The following is a 22,667-nucleotide window of genomic DNA, read 5'->3' on the forward strand; positions in this document are numbered from 1 at the left end:
GAGAAAAACTTTATGTATGGCCTTAATTATCATGTCATTTCGACTACTCCTGTTCATCAGGGTTTTCTGGTTTAAACAAAACATTGAAAAATGAACTTCAAGTAGCACAAAAGACAATACGACTTTAAGACTTTCGATCAGTGTTTCAAGAGATTTGTGTTTTAAATGTTGAAAATAGGGTGCAGCAATTACAACATTACCATGTTCACAAAATTATGTTCAATAAATGCCCATCGTATATATGAAAAATAATTTTGTTTAACTTAGAGATAGTCACTCTTAGTCTAAAAAGTCTAAAGAGTCTTAGAACACAAGTCAGCACAACTTTTTTGTACCACCTGTTTAGGATATGGAAGCAAATACATTTTACAACAATTCTATTAAAGATTTGAATAACTTGCCTAAGGAACTGAAAAATATCATAATGTTTTTAAAAAAGGGGTAAAAGATTATCTGTTTGAAAAATTAAAGTTTGAACATAAATGTATGTGATTTATAAACTGTTTTTTACTATATGAATAATTTTTTTCATACTGCGAAATGCTTATCCTTGTTGAATTTATAATATGATATACATCTAATTGAGCTCATAGTAGTAAATTATTGTTATTTTTGTATTATTATATGTTAATTACTACTTGTGTACCCCATTGGAAATAAGCTACATGTATTTATCTTTCATGGGCTATCCCTGATATAATATCATTATAATATACATATAGACAAATGTTAGTAATGAACGAAAATGATTGCATATTCCCAGCTCATTTTATGTTTATTGTGCTATGTTAAGTCACCAGGGACTTTATATTACAGGGACTGGTCGCTCCTAACAAAGTCTATGCAATGTTTAAAATTAACTGTACCTCCCTGGTCTTTATACTGGTTAAACTTCAAGCATATGAAATTTACATATGATTTATGCATTGAATGCTTGTATTAGGAAATGTTGACCTGACAGCATTGTGCACGGCTTTACCGAAGTCAATGTGAATAACTTGAGGCTTTAACTCTAGACCATTCTCGGAATAAGACTTGATGTTGAAGGACCGCATTTCCCTGTATCAGAAAAGAACTGGCTTAAACTGGTCACATGAAATCAAGTGGAAAATATAACTTATACAATTAGAAAATTGGTATAGCCAATACATGTACATGTATTTCACCTGCATATAATTTTCATCCAAAAAAAATTTCGTAAAAGTAAAAAAACAAATATTCAGAGGTACATGTATAGCGGAGTCTAGCCTTTTGGATACCTAACCAAAGAACCCAGTCAGAGTATGTAATACTAGCGGCTGGGCTGCTCTATTCCCAGACCCCATATGAGTCCTAGAGCGTTTCCCCACTCTAACTGTTTGGGAGTACATTCTACGTCAGCCTGAACAGTGCGGGGAGGCACAGTAATTTTTGTACATTACATAGACTTTGTATGAAGATTCAGACTTGGGTTCATTATTTTATTATAGTCTCACCACATGTAAAACATGACAAATATACAACTATAATAGCAACAATTAAAATTACAAGTGTCATTCTATTAAGAATTATGAGAGACCAGAATTATAAGAATACATACATTTATCACAGTGAAATACAGTTATATTTAAGAATATAAAAGGGTTTTCTTTCTATTCAAAATATTAAAGCAGGTCTTGGCAACCATATCATAAAACTGAGTTGTTGAATAAAATGATAAATCTTTTATCATCAGATAAAACATTAAAATTGTCAACATATTTTAAAGCTTCAGTAAACAGTTTGTATTGTAGGTCTGCATACAGTGGACACAATAATAATACATGTTTTCATCTTCAGTTAAAGTACTACATATAAAACACACTATCATCAACATTTTTATTTTCATATCTACCTGTTTCAATCTTTCAATGGGGCAACATCACAATGAACTTTTGCTATCGCATATCTATATATGGGATATTTTTCATCAAGTAAAGTTCAGCTTCATGGTTATTTTCAAAAATTTATAAGTACGTAGCTTTTTATCAACATTTTTAGATAAAATTCTAGTTTTCCAGTCTGATACAAACTTTTCAAAAATACAATCCTCTAACTGTTTAGTATGGGTTTTTACTCAAAATGGTATTAATATCTAAAAATCTATCCACAATCCCTGAGTTTTGAAATTACTCTGTAACATCATTTTTTTTTCTGTTAACAGCATTGGTACATGAATACATAAAAATTTTATAATTTTCTCCACCCATAGACACTTTAGTACATCTTGACCAGTTTCTAAAAATGCAAGTCCACTGCTTTTCAGTCCTGTTCTTGTAATTTTAAGTCCCTGCTCTGTATTGAGACTCTCAAGGCCTTACACAGATTTACTTACTTGAGAAACCATGCATAAGTTCTATAAATTCAGAACATTAGTATACTAAATTGTTATGCAAAACATACACATTGTACCCATATTTTATTTTTTATAGTTTTATTTTTTTTCAATCTATTTTATCACTTGCTTGATTGACCTTTAAATGAATTTTGTAACATTTAGTAGGTCTTGAATATGGATGACAGAAATAATACAGAAACTGAAGATACAGAAACTGTCACAGCTGTAACAACATCCAGGGCACCTGTAGATAGGTACTTTCATACAAATATAAAAAGTCAGAGATATGACTGAATTAAAATGATGTGATAGGGCACACAAGCTATCACTTTGCAAAATTGTTGGTAATGAATTGATGAATAATGTTCCATTGTCAACTTCAAAAGAAGGCTGCATTATTTTTCAGAAGGAAGGTTAACATGTATTTAAAAAAAAATCATTATATATTGAAGTACTTTTAATTTTGTTAGATTGCCCTAAAGTATAAAGAAAAATGAAATTCAACAATTACAAAAAGAAATGACCATGATTACTAAGTAATACAAACATCAAATAATTATGCATGCAAAGTTTGGTGTATGTATAAATACCTTTTGTCTGTCCACATCTCTCTCCATTACAAGTAGGTTTAGATGTACATGAATGAAGATAATGTCAGGTCATTGCAAGAGGAGATAATTCAAGTGATGGGTTTATCATGATTTAATGGGGGTATTCTAGCTAATCCTCGAATATTATTTTTCATTATACCCCTTGTGAACATTATTTCAGGGGTATATAGGAATTACTCTGTCTATCTGTCAGTCTCTGTGCAGATTTGTGTTTTATTTGTTGAACTTATTTGTCCAAGACATAGGTATACATATTTGGCACATGGGTGTATCATCATGAGACAATATGTCAAGTACATTCATGACCTTTAAATGACCTTGATCTTTGAACTCAAGTTAAAATTATTAAATTTTTATTATTTCATACCATATTTGGCACATGGTTGTATTACCATGAGATGATGCAAAGTTAATTGAGGTGTAAAGGAATCTCTCTCTGTCTGTTGGTCTGTGCAGATTCATGCCTGGGCTATACCTTCAGGCTTCTTTATTCTTCAACATAAGCATACAGTACATGTATTATTTGGCACATTTCTTATCTGGGACACAGCTTAATATAGGCTTTCCAATGTGAGAGTGACTGTTAAATGACCTTGACCTTTGAACTCAAGTTATATTTATCGGAATTTTAGTATTTATACAATTTATTACCTGATTCTATCCTTGAATGTTTTTTTCATTATAACAGTATAATGTTTAAGCTTCAGTTACTTAAGTAAGCATAAAAATTACTCGATCTCCTAAGCTGTTCTCTTGGCATAGTCCAAATGTAGTCTGGTAAAGTTGTCATAATGTGTCGATCGTCTGAATATAGCTGGAATATTGCTGCTCGGACGTTAAACCCCAACAAACAAACAAAAAACAAACATAATGTGTCGGGAGAGAAACGCGTGTGTAAACAAATCTCGGATCTGTCATAATGGTGATAATCACTATTGCAAAATCAATGAGATTCAAACAAGATGAATGATTTCTACTGTTTTATATAAATGAATTATATTTGATAACTTTTCATTTAATAAAATATAGAGAATATCAAGAGTTGAATACAAATTTGACAAAGATCGTTGTGATTGGAGAGGGAGTAAGATGATCTTAAATATCTTAACAATCTTGGCATTTATCGGACACAGAAAAGCAATCCAATTTGTTTAACTTTTTTGAAAGGGTGATGGATCAACTCCCAAAAACGCTAAAAGATTTTTTACTGTCACAGATTTTGACGAAAATGATGTATAACTGTCTAAGTTCTTGTGGTAAATTTATAAAGAACTTGTTTAATGGTATCAACAAAATGACTACAGCCGCCAGTGATTTTAACTTTTCTAGAGTGTGGACTTATGGTCAAGCCTAGGGAAGAGAGAACTTGACCTTAGGATAATTGAGTTAAGACAATACAGACAGAAAGATTTACCATTGTTGATTATTCATTTCTTCTAGGCTGTAGCTTTTACTATTAAATATGTCTCATTCAACCTAATCATACTTTCTTTTGCAATTTATTTTCTGAAAATTTGTCCAACCAGAGATTGAGCCATGTGTTCATTTTGATCTATTGAAATCCCTGTGACATTTTGATACTGCTGTCCATGAACATGAATAGTTATCAGTTCTTTTTAAATTTTGATGTCTTGTTTACTACCTGTTAATTATTTATGATAAAGATTTAATTATTTCTTGACCCACTTTGATTTGTTTTGCTTTTTTTTTTATCAGTTTTAGGTTATATATAAACCACTGTCTCTAAATCACATAGAATATGAAAGGGTAAGAAAAGATGATTTGGTGAGGGGGAGGGGGGGGTCAACTGGTGTAGGGGCATTTGACCATGATTATGGCCCAAAAATATCAATATCTGTTGTAATTACATGAAATTTGTTCCAAACATAACATTTTACATAGATTTTAGGAAAATGAATGTTTTGTGGCTTCAGTTCAATTGTAATGTTACAATTGTGCTACAATTATTCATCATTTAACAAAAACTGCTGAGAATTGTAATTTTGTTGTTTTAGACATATTTACATTCAGAAAACAATGTCCACATCCAAGAAACTACTTTATATTTTCAGATATGATAAATGGTGTAATAATGAATGTAGTCATTAAATATGATATTGTTTTTTTTGTATATGGACACTATTTCTTTGCCAAAATTCAGATGTGAAAATGACCAAAAATGTACATACTGGTAATTAACTGAATTTTGTAAACTTCAAGCAATCCTTTTGTCCTTTGAATGCGAACGTTTTCCAGAAATCCTTATGTTGATTCAGTTATTAAGGATTCAAGTCTCCAAATTCTTAATTAACACTTTCAACACTTGTAGATATAATTTCAGTTGTATTTTTGGCCAATAAGAGTCCTTAACGTCCCTTCTCCTTTGTTAAACACTTTTTTAATTGAGATATTAAAAGAAAGATTTCTTCTTTGATATGAAATCATATTGTAAAGAATCATGATGATGAATACTTGAACTTGATAACTTTAACACTGTTTAGAACCAGTGGCTTCTTAGAGGTCTGTTATTTTTTGCAGTTAATAATGATTACTGGATGATTTTTCTTCTTTCTTATAGGCTGAATATTGTGTACATAATATTTTATGTCCTTGGAATAGGATCCTTATTGCCATGGAATTTCTTTATTACAGCAAAAGATGTGAGTTTTAATTTTCATGTTCTAAGAACTTTTAGTGTGCTAACTTGTTACTTACTATTCCTTCACATGCGGTAACTGTGTATATATGGTATGGGGCTCTTTTCGCATTTTTAGGTTCTGGCAATGTTATTTTTTAACTTAGGAAACCACAATTTTACACCGTCTTTCCCCTGGGGAGCCTACATCCGGCAAAAATGACAAAAAATTGCCAAAAAAAACAATTTTCAGACCAATTTTCCCATACAAGCCTGTCCACCACCAGATCTGTTCCGGTTCCTGATTGCTCCTTTTATTGTATGTGTCTCTTTAGGGTTCAGTATTTACGGAGTCACACGTTTGGTATAAACCTTGTTTTATCATGTTTAATGTCTTGTCTGCAACAGACTTAGACACCAGTATTGTGTTACTGGCCTTCAGGTTTAGATTTTCATGTTAAGTTTCTGATTAGGTCAGTTTGATATGAAATAATTATGCTAGGTCAATATATATATTCATATAGATATATAATAAACTATACCTAAAGAATATGTCCACTTTTGATGGTGTCAAATGCTTGAATTGATTTTATATATTATACTTAGTATATAAAATTAGTCACACTGTCACCATCAATCTAGTAATGAATAATAGCATTCATGGCCACAGACAAGACTTATCTGTATGATAACATTTAATTTTTTGTTTAATTTAGTATTTTGAATTTAAACTTCGGAATACCTCAGTACCTAACAAAGATTACAAAGATGTACGATTCCAGACTGAATACCAACTGATATTTGAAAGTTCTGTTGCTGTAGCATCTATGGTCCCTAACTTGGTATTTAACTTTGTCACAGCATTATGTACACAAAGGTAGGTAAAACATAGTCATTTTTGCCGTCCCTTAGTTTTACCAAGTTAACATTTTTATAATATTTATTTGATGGTTCTATAGAAGGATAAGATTTTTGCCTGCTTCGTCAGTGGTGAAATCAAGTCTTGTAGCAGCTTGACTCCATCTGTCTGTCACACTTAGGGAGTACATGCTTTGTGTAATCTATAACTCAAAAATAAGAAATCAGTGTTATTCAGACTATGCACAGTGTTTATGCACATGTACCTCCTGTTATGGAGAAATTTAATAATTTTTTTCCTTTTTATATTTTGAGCATGTTCAGCTTAGCCATTATTCATCACTTTGTGTCATAGAAGATACCTATATTTTTAAAACTTTGCATAGTGTTCATATATATATTGAAGTTGTGATCTCCTAGCATTGATGAATTAAGACACATATTTAGTCTGATTTTTACGTATTGAATTAAAAGTATAAGGCATCATCAGTACATACTTTATTTAACTCTGCATAGTGTTCATGAATATTATATTATAATATGATGTATTAAAAAGATGTCCTGACACACATTTTTTGGTGACACAGGTCCAGGTATCATTTGAGAGTTGCCTTTTAAACCAAGGAGGGTACACCATGAAAAATACTACACTTACATTATATTGTAAAACATTCCCCTCCCCATGGTGTTTTTGACTGATCTGTCTTTCTGTATGATTGTCATGGCTATGCCCTGAAAGGGATAAGGAATATGGTTTTAGCTCTGTCAATTTTTTTTCACATTTTTCTTTGGAACTACAATTCACAACAACTTGATATTTTGTAAACAATTGGGGGTTATCAATGGCTCTTTCTGATTTCAGTTCTCCTTGTTTAAAGACTTACAGTAGTATTTTTTAAACATATATGATGTGGGCCACAATTTTTGTCTTTCCTTAGCCAGTGTGATTCACTGTCACTTAATATTTGGTATGCAGATTGAATTAGGGGGTCCCATACCTTGCAAGCTTGTTATAGCTCTCTCTGTTATTTGACAAAAATTAAGTTTAGAAGGGCAGTCATTTGTTTAATTCAGATTACCATTAAAGTTCAGAATGACAGTCTCTACAGTGGTTATTTTGATGATGTTCACACTAACTGCTGGATTAGCAAAAGATAAAAATACGGATAGTTGTAAGTACATGTATAAAGTACTGTTCTTTCAATTTATCTTGAGTGGAATCACACAAGAAAGAATGACAAGATAGTTCATGAATGCATGTAGTCAATTTTAGTTTGAAATCCATGTGCTCATTTACTTTTACTTTTCTCTGAATGGTCTCAGAGTAGGGTACTTCCCCAAGTGTGGGTGGTTGTGGGTTCAATCCCAGCAGAGTTACACAAAAACCTTTCAAATGAGTTGTCGCTGTTTATTTGCCAATCACGCAATATTTAGTGTATAGAATGACGATTGGTTGGCTTGGAGTCAGTATATAGTGTCTTGTTGGTGACATCCCTTTATTTTGTCTGTTATGTCTGTGGGCTGGCACATTTTAAAGATCAGGCTCAGCATGACAGCTGATAATTATCAGTTTTTGATTTGTCAAATGTTCTTGTCTGAAATGCAGTACTATAAATGTAGTTAAAATATTGAAAAAAAGACAAGTTCTATCTTTACTATCTTTATTTTTCTTGCTTTGTTCATTCAAAAATCTGATTTAGAATTTATTTGGTGAACTTTGTGATCACTCTGCTTTGTTTGGTATTTCATTTATTTAATTGGATCAATGAGGAAGCTATTTCCAATTATTCGATATGTAAATTGTTATTCATAATCCCCCCTAATGGAGCCTTGAACTTTACAGTTGCTATCACTTATGTCCAATGAAATATGAGGTTGTCAGCTTTATCAGTTATGTTGCCATGGTTAAGCATCTTAGGTGTCACTTGATTTCAAAGTGAACCCAGTATCCACTGTGTTGGAAAAACCTGTGATGTGTATATGTTTTTTTTTTTTGTAGGGCAGCCAGGATTTTATGGGTTTACAGTTATTTCAGTGGTTATTTTAAATGGTATGTTCTTAAGTATACATGCTCCACTTCACAATACATCCATAAAAAAATCATCAGTATCCATATCAGCTTGAAAAAAAATCTAAAGCCCTATTAAATGATTTAACATACTTGTACTAGTGATTGGCTCTGAAATTTGTCCAGATATTGAAACATAATATGATATGAATAATTCAAAAAAATTTCAACAATTTATGTTTTCATTTAAATATTTTTAATATATATGAAAACATGTCATATTTCAAGGGGTTTTATTTCATAAATAGTACGAAAATGCTGAAGATAGTTCTGAAATGTTTTGCAGCATGTAGCTCTGTGTTCACCACGTCACTATTTGGGCTTGCTGGAGTTTTCCCTCACAGATACATGCAGGCCAGTATGAGTGGACAGGTAATCTTTAGAATTTTAAGGAAGTTAATCTATTATAATATATTGCAGAACATTTTAACAAAGCATGACAACACAATATATAAAATTAGTGAAAACTAGTTCTCACCTTAACATGAAATTCTAATGTCATAAAGAAATGATTTTGTTTCAGGCAGTTGGTGGTGTATTTGCTGCTGTAGCTAACATCATTACTATTGCTGTTGGAGAAAAAGTGACTGACAGTGGTTTTATTTTCTTTCTCATAGCAACAGGGTGGACGTTAATAACTATTTTAGGATATATATCACTATACAGTAATGTAAGAATTGACTTTGATATATTTAAGTTGATGGTGTAGTTTAACTTGAACTGAAATTACACATACACAATAGTTACTACTATGCATAACTAAGATTAGAAATTTCCACCAAAAACTTGTGGTTGTTAAATGATGTCATGCTGTCTTGTGTTGTCATCACCACCTGGTATTCATAATCATTTTGGTGTCTGTACAGTAATATGAGTATAAATGAATGAATTTCTATGAAATTGAACTGCTAGGTGCCATACCAAGAAAAGCTTGTATTGATTTCAAGGGTTATGACTTCAACCGTTTAGGAATTAGGGTCCTAAAAGGGTCCAGAAACGAGCTTTTCATTATGCCTGGACATTGATTTGACTATTAATAAATAAATCTCGTTGAAATTGTGCCACAAGGATCCATATCCCAAAAGGAAGGCTGTGACAGTTGTGACTTGATTCATTTAGGAATTAAGCAGCCAGAAACAAGAATTTTAATTATATTTTGATTACAATTTGACTGTAAGTGAATTGATTTAAAAAAAAAAGATTATTTCACTAGGTGCCTGCGACCCAAGGAAGGCTAGGAGGGATTTGGTGGTTTGTGACTGGGACCATTTATGAATAAGGGGCCAAAAAGGGACCACTGTGATTTTCGTCAAATCCTTATCCTGTGTCAAATATTTTATCTTAAACATAATTTTGAGCTGTATCAAGCTTGAATGGTGTGTCCATACTGGCCCAATTGTTCAGGGTTCAACATATGGTCATATTAAGCTGCATCCTGTAAATCATTTTATTTTACCTGCATTTACCTGTCCTTTTTAAAAACTGCCAGGAACCTTAAAACAGATACACTATGAATGTAATGTCTTAGATATCAAACAAAATTCCAAAATTAAGTTCAAAGAGTGAAGTGCAAACAAAGTAATGTATCACATATACAATGTACTGTGAGAGGGATTTTGTTTTTCATAAAATAAATGTGTTAATTTTATCCCAACTGAACAACTCAATCAAGTAACTATAGTTACATTTACCTGACTAATCACCATCCTTAGTGAATACTGAACTATTATGTCATATTCTGGAGGGATATTTGCACATCTAAATCAATCAAATATAATACAATGGAGTAAACACAGGGCATTCTGACATATATTACCGAACTATTGTTATGTGTGCGAGATATATTAGTTAATACTTAATGCATATGCAAATGAGCCAAATATTTAAAATAGGATTTTTAACACACCTTAGTTTTGAAGGAGCATTGTGAGTTTTTACTAGATTCTCAGTACAATTTAATTGCAGTTAATGTAATCCAATCATGGTATTAAATAGAATTGACTTTCTTTAATTTGTGTAATTTATTTTTTATCTATTTCAAGTTATGATAGATAGATAATGTTTTGTGATTTTTTGCAGGAATTTTCCCGATTTTATTTAGTCAGACAATGTAAGTACTCTGTATAAAGGAACATAGGCTCATCCATCTTTTAGTTATTGGTTTTGTCTCAAATTGTGATGATTTATACCCAGAATCATTGAATCATTGTGTTTGTGTCCATCATCACTCATCACACTTTAATTTGTGAATGAAATATACTTAAAGTTTGCATACTATCTTATTGACAAAAAAAATATTTATGCTAGATAGAGGTGTGGATTATACACCAATATACATGTTATTTGTAGCAAAATAAATTACTGTGAAGTTTTGAATTAAACTCAAGTCATATTGTCCAACAAAAGCATCAGTATGAATTGATGGTGTGTATGTATCATAATTTGTTGTTTGGATGCGAGTTTGGTCACTAAGGTTTATTAATATAAAATATAAAATAAATACATGTAATGTATATAGTAAGTGACAACAAGCCGGATATTAACTAGTAGATTTTATTTAGGTTATACGGTTATTACCCCCAAAAGAAACCTCAGGAATGGTGATAACTTTTTACCAAAATAATTTTAACCAAGCCTGAATCAGCTTCTTCATAATTGACTTGAACATTGTCAGTAAAATATAGCTTCTCTGGAATGGAGGACTACTTCATTATAAACCTGGAATATTGACACTAAAATACAACTTCTCTGGAATGAAGGACTACTTCATTATGTCCCTGTAACATTGTCACTAAAACATTACTTCATTATAAACCTGTAACATTGTCACTAAAATATAACTTCTCTGGAAAGGAGGACTACTTCATTATAAATCTGTAACATTGTCACTAAAATATAACTTCTCTGGAATGGAGGACTACTTCATTATGTCCCTGTAACATTGTCACTAAAATATTACTTCTCTAGATTGGAGGATTACTTCATTATGTCTGTGTATTATTGTCACTAAATATTCTCTGGAATGGAGGACTACTGTGTCTTTCCTACTGTAAATTTTCTTATTATTGAAATGAAGAATTCAGTTGATGGCACATTTACTTAGCTTTAGATTAAAAAATGTAAGCTCAGCCATTATGGCTACCACAAGATTATATAAATATCTTTCCTCTATTGTGATTACAATGTTCTGACGTCTGCAAAACATTCGAAACATCGAAATAAAGCTTTTTAGTACAACAAAAAATTTAACATGAAAAACCTAACAATTTTTTAGTAAAGCATGGTAGGGCAAATCACTTTGCTAACAAGAGACCATTATTTTTCTTCTGGTGCAACAGAATATAGGGTGATCCTTAGTTTAGAGATCAATTTTTCACCTTCTGGGTGCATCAGAATATTGGATTGTCTGTAGTTTATGATAAAAACAATCATTAAGTAAGAAAATTCCCCATTTTTTAATTAATACATTCTGTTTCCTTACTAAAGATCAAAGAAGTAAGATGAGCAAGGATGTTTACTTTGTTTGGTCTTAACCCTTATCTTAATATATTTATTTCCAGTAAATTCTGATTTAACCACAAGTATTGCAGTAGATGTTGGTAAACAGAGTCTTGTAAATGGTGGAGAGGATGAGAAATCCCCATTACTGAAGGATGACATTATTACTGACAGTGTCGAAATACGGCCATTCTCTTATCATAATGATGTCTTTAAAAAGGTTTGGGGCAGAGTATTGTTAATTTTTACAGACTTTCCCTTTGACTATTGCCTAGAGTTTATCAGTTCAGTAATTTGCTATTACCCTACATTGAGGTATATTGTTATTTTGATGTATGTAGTGGTTCACACATGTACAGTTTGTCAAAGGTTGTTTGGCTAAAAATACGGGAATTTATTTCTTTTTTTAAAATGTTTTATTTGTTTTTTAGTTGTATTTACTTGTATTTTTACCTTTTAAAGGTATATAATACATAATGCATGATAAGCATGTTTTTCTGAGGAAACACTGTATAAGCATGTTTCCTAGGGAAAAGCTATATTATAAGCATGTTCCATAGGGGAATACTAAATATGCATGTTTTCTTGGGAAACACTAAATAAGCATGTTTTCTTGGGGAACAATAAATTAGCATATTTTCTTTGGAAACACTATAATATATGCATGTTCCATAAGAGAACACTAAATAAGCATATCTCCTTATTGAAACACTATATTATAAGCATGTTCCATAGGGGAACACTAAATAAGCATGTTTCCTTGGGGAACACTAAATAAGCATATTTCCTTGGGGAACACTAAATAAGTATATTTCCTTTGGAAACCCTATGTTATAAGCATGTTTCCTTGGGGAACACTAAATAAGTATATTTCCTTTGGAAACATTATATTATAAGCATGTTTCCCTGGGGAATACTAAATAAGCATGTTTCTTTGGGGAACACTATACAATGGAAACTATCTAAGGGGACTGTGGGATTAGTTAAGACAGATGTTTCCTTTGGGGAACACTATACAGTGGAAACTGTCCAAGGGGACTGTAGGGTAAGACAGATGTTTGGTTTACCTATTGTCACTTTAAAGTTAAAATGTAGCACTTGTGTTACATACGAGAAATGGCCATTGGAAGGAACATATTCATATTAATTTGAGGCAGGTGTAACATGTAAGAGGACAAATTTCAATGTATTGATATTTTTGTTTACAGTTTAACATTAATTAGGATTTATTTTTCTTCATAATTTGACTAAAGATTTCAACATTATGTTCTTGTGAGATATACAAAACTAGTATAGATCCTCATTCTGTGTTCACTTCCTGACTAAAATCTCAGTGCTTTAAATGTCCTCGGTTAAATTTGCATTGCTTACCATTATGAGGACTTTGTCCTCAATCATTTTTACTGCTGTCCCTACATTTCCATCATTGAAAACGTATAAAACTTTATTGTGACTAACTAATATGTGGATGGGTTAACTATATGTTCTTGTAAACTGATTTAAATGAATTATGATATTGTTGTAGGTATGGGTAGAAGAATTAAATGAATTATGATATTGTTGTAGGTATGGGTAGAAGGAATTAAATGAATTATGATATTGTTGTAGGTATGGGTAGAAGGAATTAAATGAATTATGATATTGTTGTAGGTATGGGTAGAAGGATTTAAATGAATTATGATATTGTTGTAGGTATGGGTAGAAGGAATTAAATGAATTATGATATTGTTGTAGGTATGGGTAGAAGGAATTAAATGAATTATGATATTGTTGTAGGTATGGGTAGAAGGAATTAAATGAATTATGATATTGTTGTAGGTATGGGTAGAAGGAATTAAATGAATTATGATATTGTTGTAGGTATGGGTAGAAGGAATTAAATGAATTATGATATTGTTGTAGGTATGGGTAGAAGGAATTAGTGTGTGTTTAATATTTATAGTAACATTAGCTTGTTTTCCTGCCTTGGTCTCCAACATACAACCATATAATACTGGCAACTGGAGAGGTAAGAATAGTACTTTGATAGTAGAGATGCATTGATTAGGGCCCTACCACCAAGGTGGTAGATGTCCTAAAGTAATCAGTCTGTCCATCTGTCCATAAAAAATCATGTCGGGCTCAAGGGTCCAGAAATTTGAAAAGACAGCCCATGCCGGTCATTTTATCAAACTTTAGCAGTCATTTGTGTCAGTCTTGCTCAGATCGAAAACTTAAAAAAGGAAAAAAAAAGCTTGTTCATGTACATGTAGTTATTTAAAAAATAAATAATAAAATTTGTGTTATATCATCACATCTGACCCACACGTGGACCTTCCAACATGTAAACCAAATATCATATCTCTCAGACTTTTTCATCACATTGGCTAACAGCCGAAAACTTCCGAGTGATGAAAAAAGTTGATTATTTGTAAAAGAAAATCTCGAATACATTCTGTATATTGATTTAAATGGGCCATTTACTTCTGCGTTAAAAAGATTCAATCGACAAATTTATAATTACAATCTACGACTCAGTGGTAGTTTTGTTACCGCTGAAAGGTCAGAGGGAAAATGATCAATGGACATCTCAATCTTTTTCTGAATAAATCGAGTAATAAATGTATGAAAATTGTCCGAGTCACTTCAATTAATTCGTTTATGCAATGGGACTGCACGTGTACCGTTAATTCAATTATGCAATCATCTGATCAGTTACAGGTAAATCACAGTCACAGGTGGCTGCACATCGGCTAAAATTGACGCGCACCTGTCAATTAATCTCTATTAAACAAGTAAGAGACAGGTAGACAGGATGTTTATACACCACACACACTGAAAGTTATAAGGGTTGACAATTTTTTATGTCCGATATTGGATAATGGTTGTCGGATATTGGGAAAATTTGTCGGTCAATGAATGGCATTTTTTACCATTTCTGGATCCATGGTCGGACTGTAGCTTTATTGTCTTTTGGTGTTGGCTTTTGATATGTTGCATAAAGGTCTCTTACCATGGTTGATGAACTTTGACTTGAAGGTCAAATAAATGTTTCGTGTTTGGGCTGTATCCTTTTTGTCTTTTGGCATGAGGGAAGATTGGCTCAAGTCTATGTGTCACGTAACATAGTTGGTGACCTTTAACCTGAATGTTGATCACAAGGTCAAATTGATGTTGATTCATGTTCAGGCTGTAACTTTCTTGTCTTTTTTGATTTTGATATTTGGCATGAGGTTCGATCAACTCAAGACAATGTGTTATGTACTTTGTTGTTAACCTTTGACCTTGAACTTTTACGTCCAGGTCAAATAAATGATTTTGCATAACTGCTTCATGTCTTGGCTGTAATGAGTTTCTGGTGATCAATTGAATGTGTTGTGCATGGCTGAAGTACAAGATTTTACCACAGTGGGGCCCACAGAGGTGGATTCCATATGAATGATTTCTATCTTTTTATGTATACTCATTACATATTGCAAATTATAGTGCAGGCTGAATATATATGCATTTGAAAATACAAATGTTTTGAGCATTTTTTATTTTTTTATTTTTTTTTTTTTTGGTGAGGGTGGGGGGTTTTTGACAGGGCTCACAGAATTTCTATTTGATCATGTAAATTCATTAAAAGCATAAGGACAAGTTAAAAGGACAATGGTCATATCATGCACTTCAAGCACAGCTCCTTATTTTAATAAACAAGGATTTGATACTGACTGAATGCAATTCGTGTTGTTTTGAATTATATGTTTTTAAATTCTGTCCATAAATAATAAAGAAACAAAAATTTTATTTGTTCGGTGTAAAATTAAAAAAAAATTCACTATCCTGCATCACTCTTCAATTGTTGTCCATACATACATGACTACTTCTGATTACCATGTCAAAAACCCGCCAACTTTACTTTTATTTCTTGTTCATATTCAGGTTCAGACCACATAATCAGTCACAGTTTTTCATTTGGATGTTGGGCTTTTTGAGATAAAATTTGTACTTTGCAAGAGTTAACATTCTTGATTTTGTTCAATTTGGTTGATTTTAGTGGGAGATAAATTTTTTATTTTCTCAAAAGTACAGACCTGGAGACAGAAAGGACAATTGTTACGTCAAAGTGTAGCATATGTAGATTGAAAAATGATTATTTGTTCAGTTGGTCTTTCTTCATCATGAATCATTGTCTGAATTTTATAAGGACTGACGGACTTACGAAATTATGTGTTCTCTCTTTATTTTTCTTTGCCCTATCACAATGCCATAAATAGTATTTGAAGTTATTGTTACCATTGAATACTTTTGAAAGAAGGAAACAAGGTCTGGATCAACAACAATTTACATCAAGATGTGTTCGATTTCTATTAAATGTAGTTTTATGATAGCCCATCATGATTTCATAATGTTTGCAGTTGGAAGTTGGAGTCTGATTGTGTGAGATGTATAATAAGGGTTATTATTCCCAGACTTGATTGAGTATCAAGGATTTTTATTGGCTAGGAACATGTCCATACAAATCCCCAGAGATTAACATTTTTATGTTGACTTGGAGTGAAAAAAAACAAACTTTCTAGCAATATAAGCAAGCATTTTCAAATGTCCTTGACTTGACTGTTACAGTATATGATTGATTTGTAGATATCTTTTGTGATAAAATTAGCGAGAAATTAAAGTTTCAACCTAAAACCGGCTAAATCTACTCCTGAAAAGCCATGCTTTGCAAATTTAGGGGGGTGCACGCCCACCACGCCCCTGTCTGAATCTGCCCCGTTACTGTCATATAATTAACCAACAGCACCAATACCAAAATTGTCAAATTCTAAAATTCCAAATATAAGACCTGAGGTAGGTCTCTACACTTGAATAAAAATAACTCAGTTTTATAAAATTTGTAACAATATCAAAATAATGTCAAAGAAAAAGTTGAACTCACTGTGGCCCTCTGAGAGTAAAATACTCATTATTAGACTAATGTCTGGGATTAATTCACTACATAAGTATATATGCATAGATATAGAGATTTTCTACACCTTCAAAACTCTGGCTATACTGATATGAATATCCCCTACTGCAATTGTGACAAAGTGATTGAATAATGGTTTGTGTCTGTCACAGTGACTAGGTGAACCCATCTCTTCTGAAACATCTTCCACCTTTGGTTTGATATATTTTTATGAAGTGTTGATGTCCATACAGTGTCTATTTTGATTCGTTAATTTTTATAGGAGTTGTGGGACGTAGAGAATATTGTCAGCATTTCTCAATTATGGAAGATGCTGTGGACACATCTTCTTAGAAACTTCTTGTCAGATTCTTTCATACTTGGTATGGTGTATTGTTATGAAGTGTAAATTTTAAATACTTTTTACAACTTGTTAAGGAGTTCTTGCTTTTAAAACTGTAATTTTGTAAAGCAAGTGTCTCCCAACTTATCATAGATGCATGATGGACTTCCATTTACTAGGTATATAATTACATTCACATAATGTTAGAAACATGTGGTGTGTCAAACATTTTATTACAATCTACATTATACCTTACCTTCATAATGACCCCTTTTGATGCCCCTGTTCAGTTCACCTGGCCTAAAGGCTGTGTGAGTTATTGTTATCACTTTGCATCTGTCATCTGTTGTTGTCTGTCATCGTTAGCTTTTTAGCTCACCTGGCTAAAGGCCAAGTGAGCTTATACAATCACTTGGCATCCATCATCATCGTCGTTGTCGTGGCAAAAATTCGAATATCTTTTCCTCTGAAACTACCAGACCGACAGGATGTAAACTTGGGATGATTGTTCCTTAGAGTATTTTGCACAAAATAACCGTTGGGATTTATGATCCTTGGAAAAACATGGCTGCAATTGCTGTAAATAGAACATAGGGCTCAGAAGGTAGTTTTTGCAAATAACTCAAAAACTTACCTTTAACAAAATTTTTGTGTGGTGATATTGTTCAGCATCATGAGACCGACCTATGTAGAAATTTTTTCCAGAGGTTCTTAATACACTTTAAAGGCATTTCCAACATTTTACAGTGCCTTAGGTACTCAGTTGAACTTAAAGCATTCATCAGTAAGATGCTTTTTTTCTGCAATTGTTTTCAAACATGATACAAAGCATGATACCTTCACTTACTTAGTTAATAGGGCATGGTTTGCTAGTTGAGTGATTCAGGCTCCTCGAGAGCCTTTTGTTTTAAAACACTCTTCCTTTTCCAGGGCTTGTAAAGGGCCTAAATTATGGCTTTCTGTGTATTTTTTGGTTAATTTGACTTGAAAGGCTTTCCACTTAAAAAATGACTTTCTTTGGTGCGGTTGGGGACCAAAAAGAAATCCTGCAGGGGGTCCTGAAGGGGTGTGTGCCCCTCTGGGAGTTTGAAGGGGTGCAAGGAAAATCTTGTTAAATTCGTTTAATAGCTTTATGTAATAGATTTAGCAGGTATCTGACCATTTAATACAATTTTTATTTCAATTTTAAAGCCAATTTTCAGTGAAAAAGTTGTAAAAAGATGCATTTTTCTGCCCCTTTGAGGGAGGCCCCCTTCTGTCTCCATGGTAACCATGAACCAGTCTTCACAACATGATTTCTGAAGACACTTTGCCAGTCAGTACTTCCACGTAGTTGGAGCTTTTTTGGACTAAATTTGAAAAATCTTGAAGATTTTGAATTTTTGGCTGGAGTCACTTGTGTCATAAAATGACACATCAGCCTTATCCCATGAAGGAAGGGGTTAAGAGGTGTGTCAGGATAGACTTCCCATACCTGCCATATCTGTTGAGGCTTTGACATTGTGCAGTTATGTCAAGCTGTGCCCTTTAGAGTACTTAATTCTTATAAGCTCACTTTGAAACCAAGGTGGGCAATTAGGGATCCGAAAAGCTTTGAAAAGTTATCTAAAACATTGGACGAATATTGACTCTGTATTAGTTTAACTTTTTTTTCAGTAAAATACTTCACCCCAGTTGTATGTTTCCTTTTGTTTAATGTTGGAGACTGGACAGGAAGGTCACTTACTGGTATTATACACTTTGTAAGTATTTACAACACCTACATGTAAGGCCATTGTTTTTTAATTTTTAGTTTTATGAAATTATTTCACTAAAGCCATGGGTAGGAGGATGAAAAAAAAAAGAAAGAAAAAAAGAGAGACATCTTAGAATTTTTTTTTAAAGATTTGTTGAAGATTTTGTTAAACACTTTTCTGAACATATTTAATATGTTTTTAAGACAAAATGGGTTGAATTTGTGTTTGTGCATTTGAAATTGTGTTGTTTTCTTTCTGTCTAACATTGTTTCAACCATTTTAAAATAATGTGTTGATATTCTACCCACAAGGTTTTAGGACCTGCCTTCTTTTTTTTCCACTTTTTCTTAAATATTAAGCAGAAACAGAGCTGAATATTCTTTTTATTATTTTTCAAACAATAAATGTATAGTTGTTAATAGTGGTGTGAGCTCTACCGTTATTACATGTACTTTCTAAATTTCCCTTAAGATTCCCCAATATACTAACAAAAAAAAGTCGTGTCCCGGAAGGAACAAAAAGTGACTGTCCTTACAGAGAAAATTGATCATTTCCTTCAATCAAACAAATAAAAAAATATAGGTTAAGATTATGTTTCAGTAAAAATAAATTCATCTTTTCTGATAGTTTTCAAGTCTTTTTCTAATTTGTTTTACTTATTTAAAGAAGTGAATGTTATATTTATAAAAACTTCGGGAACACATGGATGTATATGTATGTACGTGTATCTCCGCTGTTCTGCTGTTGCTGTTGTCAAGAACCTAACACGCCTCAGAAAAAAATATAAGTCCGATTATATTATCAAAATCAAACCATAGCTTTTCTAAGATAGGAAAGGCAGTCATTTTCTTGTTTGGAATTTGCAGCTGTCGTCTGAATTTGTTTACGTCAAATGATATGTGTAAAATATTCCTACCATTCGTGGAGAACTGTAATATTTCCGGTATCTGTACAGATTGATCTGAGAGGCCTAAACTGAGAAGGATGTTGCTAGAGATGCCCTTAAGGGATAAAAAATGTAAAGTATTGCGAAGTGCTATAAAATTATTGACCATTTTGAGAGCAAGAGGAAAGGGGAGTATGCTCTTGGGGTTGGTAATTTGAGGAAAAACATTGTTCAAGTTATTCATTTATTGGAAAAAAATCACCCATTAATTAACAAGACTGATTTTCAAATGAAAATATTGATTTTGCTTGCTGCTAAAATATACATAAAAATATTGTACTTGCAAAGCAAACATTTTCATCCTTAACCCCCCCCCCCCCACCTCTTTATCTTTTATTATTTTTACGAGTCTAGCACAGACGGTACATGTATAGTAAAGCTCACAGTGCTCGTTTATTTAGGCAGTGCCTACCCCATATTACCCATTTCACTCGTCACTCCCACAGGCAAATTAGTTGCCACTTCTGTGGAGGAACGAATCATACTGTGTGGCCATTTCCTTGAATGTAAGCAATATTTCCATATATTTTTTTCTATTAATAGATCTGGATCAAATTAGTCAGATACAGCTTGGCCTATTGTAGAATCAGTTTGAGCCTTTATGAATTTGTTTTTAATTTTTGTTCTTGTCGGTAATTAGTGAGACCGTAAAAAAAAAATGCATGTCTTCCAATCGCAACAAAGATTAAGACTATTAAAAGATATAGCCAATAACCTTTAACCTTTTTTTTTGTTTTGCAAAGCTGTCGGTCGAAAAAAAAAAAAAAAAAAAAAAAAAAAACGAAACGAAAGGCATTTTATTTTTTTTTCTAAACTGCTAAAAATTAGGGTCAGCAGATTCGTAAAACTAAAAATAAAAAAAACAATGGCCTTGTGGTATTAATTTTCATGGTATCTCTAAAAAATTTGTTCAGTTAGTTTATGAAGAATTTGTTGATTTCAGTACTATCTAAGTTTTCAACAGGAATACCAGTACTTCATTTTATTATGAATTTAAATTTCTGGACAGAAACAAAAGTTACTCTACAGTAGATATTGATGATATGAATATTTGTAAGTTGTAAATTTATGTGAAAAATGGTTTTAGATCATGGCACTAAACTATTTTTAGCTCATCTGGCCCTTATCTATTGCCATTACTATGTGTCCGTCATCTGTCGTTATCCATAAACTTTTCCAAACATATTCTTTGAGCTACTTGACAGATTGTGACCAAAGTTTGCTTGAATATTCCTTAGGGTATCTTTGACAATCCGTGCATGGTGATTTTTTATCTAACAAAAAATGTGGCTGCCATTACTAGAAATAGACCATAGAGGTCAAATTGCAGAATTTTGCAAATAACTAAAAAGCAGGTTTAGCTAACATCTGACAGGGAGTAAAAGTGAACAGCATGATGAGATATACCTATGCTTAAATTTTCAGAGATATCCATTGACAGGTGTTTGAGTAATGGATGTTTTTGCCAGAATTTTACATTTCCAACTTTGAAAGTCCTCTTCTTTAAAATTACCAGATGGATTGTTATCAAACTTTGCATGAATGTTCCTTAGGATATCGTTCACAAGCAAGTTGTATGATGACTCCTTTTTGAGTTATTGCCCTTAAAGAGCCAAACTGTGACCATTAGAGATTTATTTTATAATTTGGAAACCAGGTAGAAACCCAAAATGCTCTCTTGTTAACATATTTTTTATGACAATAGTAAAGTAGGATGAATGTCATAACTTAATAAATCCGATTGGCTGATATGCGTAAATTTTGTGTTGTTGCTTTAGAATGCAAAAAAGACTACCTTTGACCAGGTGAGAGATACAGGCACTCTAGAACCTCTAGTTAAAGCAATATTTTTTGTTGCCCTCCTCTTATATATAGGTGCAATTTTAATCGAATTTATGTTATTTGTTTCAGCCTCGTCCACATCAGACAAAATTGATGTTAATTTTGACTCTCAGTAGATTTGTATTTATTCCACTATTGATATACTGCAATGTTATGCCAAGACATAACACATCTTTATTATTCAAAAGTGACATTTATCCAGTGATATTTATATTTTTACTTGGGATTTCTAATGGTTATTTGAGTACTCTCTGCGTCATGTATGGACCAAAGTAAGTATTATTTGGGATTTCTAATGGTTATTCTTCAAAATACCTGAATGGTATTTGATGTAACTTGCACCTTTTCTTTATCACATGATTCTATTCGGCACCTTCTATTTTGCATTTTATCTGAATGATTTGTGGAATTTCATGATTTAAAATATGGACTTGTCCTTGTTAGAGTAATCAAGGGAACCAAGGTTATAGCAGTAATCAAAAGAATGTAATCCAGGGACAAAGACCAGACATGGAAAACAGACATACACAACAAAGAACATAAAGTAACTAAAATCATAAATACAAAGTAACAAAAGTAAATGAGCAACTCGGACTCCACTAAAAACATGGGAGCATGGACCAGGTGCACCGGTAGGGTAAGCGTCCTCTGCTAGGGCATCTTCATAGCCGCAACTTCTCTGAAGCCACTGAATAGTATTCTTTTTCAATTATTCTTTATCACATGATGCCATTGTGCTTCTATTTTGCATTTCAATCTGAGTTATGGGGTTTCATGATACAAAACAAGGACTTTATCATTCATGGCCCAAATGGAGCCCATCTTCCATACCACAATTCATCTGAAACTGGGAATGGAATTTGCT

At 32.4% G+C, this 22,667-nt stretch overlaps 1 protein-coding gene across 3 annotated transcripts in view; it reads left to right on the forward strand.

The window, feature by feature from the left end:
• Positions 1-22,667, forward strand: part of LOC148623364 (equilibrative nucleoside transporter 3-like) — a 31,339-nt gene that overhangs the window by 2,502 nt on the left and 6,170 nt on the right. Inside the window, exons 2-13 of one of the 3 annotated variants that reach the window (XM_088565185.1) lie at positions 2,519-2,610; positions 5,546-5,627; positions 6,319-6,479; positions 7,535-7,632; positions 8,460-8,510; positions 8,815-8,900; positions 9,052-9,198; positions 10,608-10,638; positions 12,089-12,246; positions 13,929-14,034; positions 18,935-19,020; positions 21,872-22,074. In XM_088565185.1, the coding sequence (XP_088421311.1) occupies positions 2,531-2,610; positions 5,546-5,627; positions 6,319-6,479; positions 7,535-7,632; positions 8,460-8,510; positions 8,815-8,900; positions 9,052-9,198; positions 10,608-10,638; positions 12,089-12,246; positions 13,929-14,034; positions 18,935-19,020; positions 21,872-22,074 (1,289 nt within the window). In that variant the 5' untranslated portion in view covers positions 2,519-2,530. The remainder of the gene's footprint in view (positions 1-2,518; positions 2,611-5,545; positions 5,628-6,318; positions 6,480-7,534; positions 7,633-8,459; positions 8,511-8,814; positions 8,901-9,051; positions 9,199-10,607; positions 10,639-12,088; positions 12,247-13,928; positions 14,035-18,934; positions 19,021-21,871; positions 22,075-22,667) is intronic. The other 2 variants (XM_088565186.1, XM_088565187.1) reach the window with 2 other exon arrangements.

The sequence above is a fragment of the Perna viridis genome, chromosome 2 (genome assembly GCF_037379345.1).
Source record: "Perna viridis isolate PV_CMFRI_1.1 ecotype Kerala chromosome 2, ASM3737934v1, whole genome shotgun sequence".
In the NCBI taxonomy this organism is placed as follows: domain Eukaryota; kingdom Metazoa; phylum Mollusca; class Bivalvia; order Mytilida; family Mytilidae; genus Perna; species Perna viridis.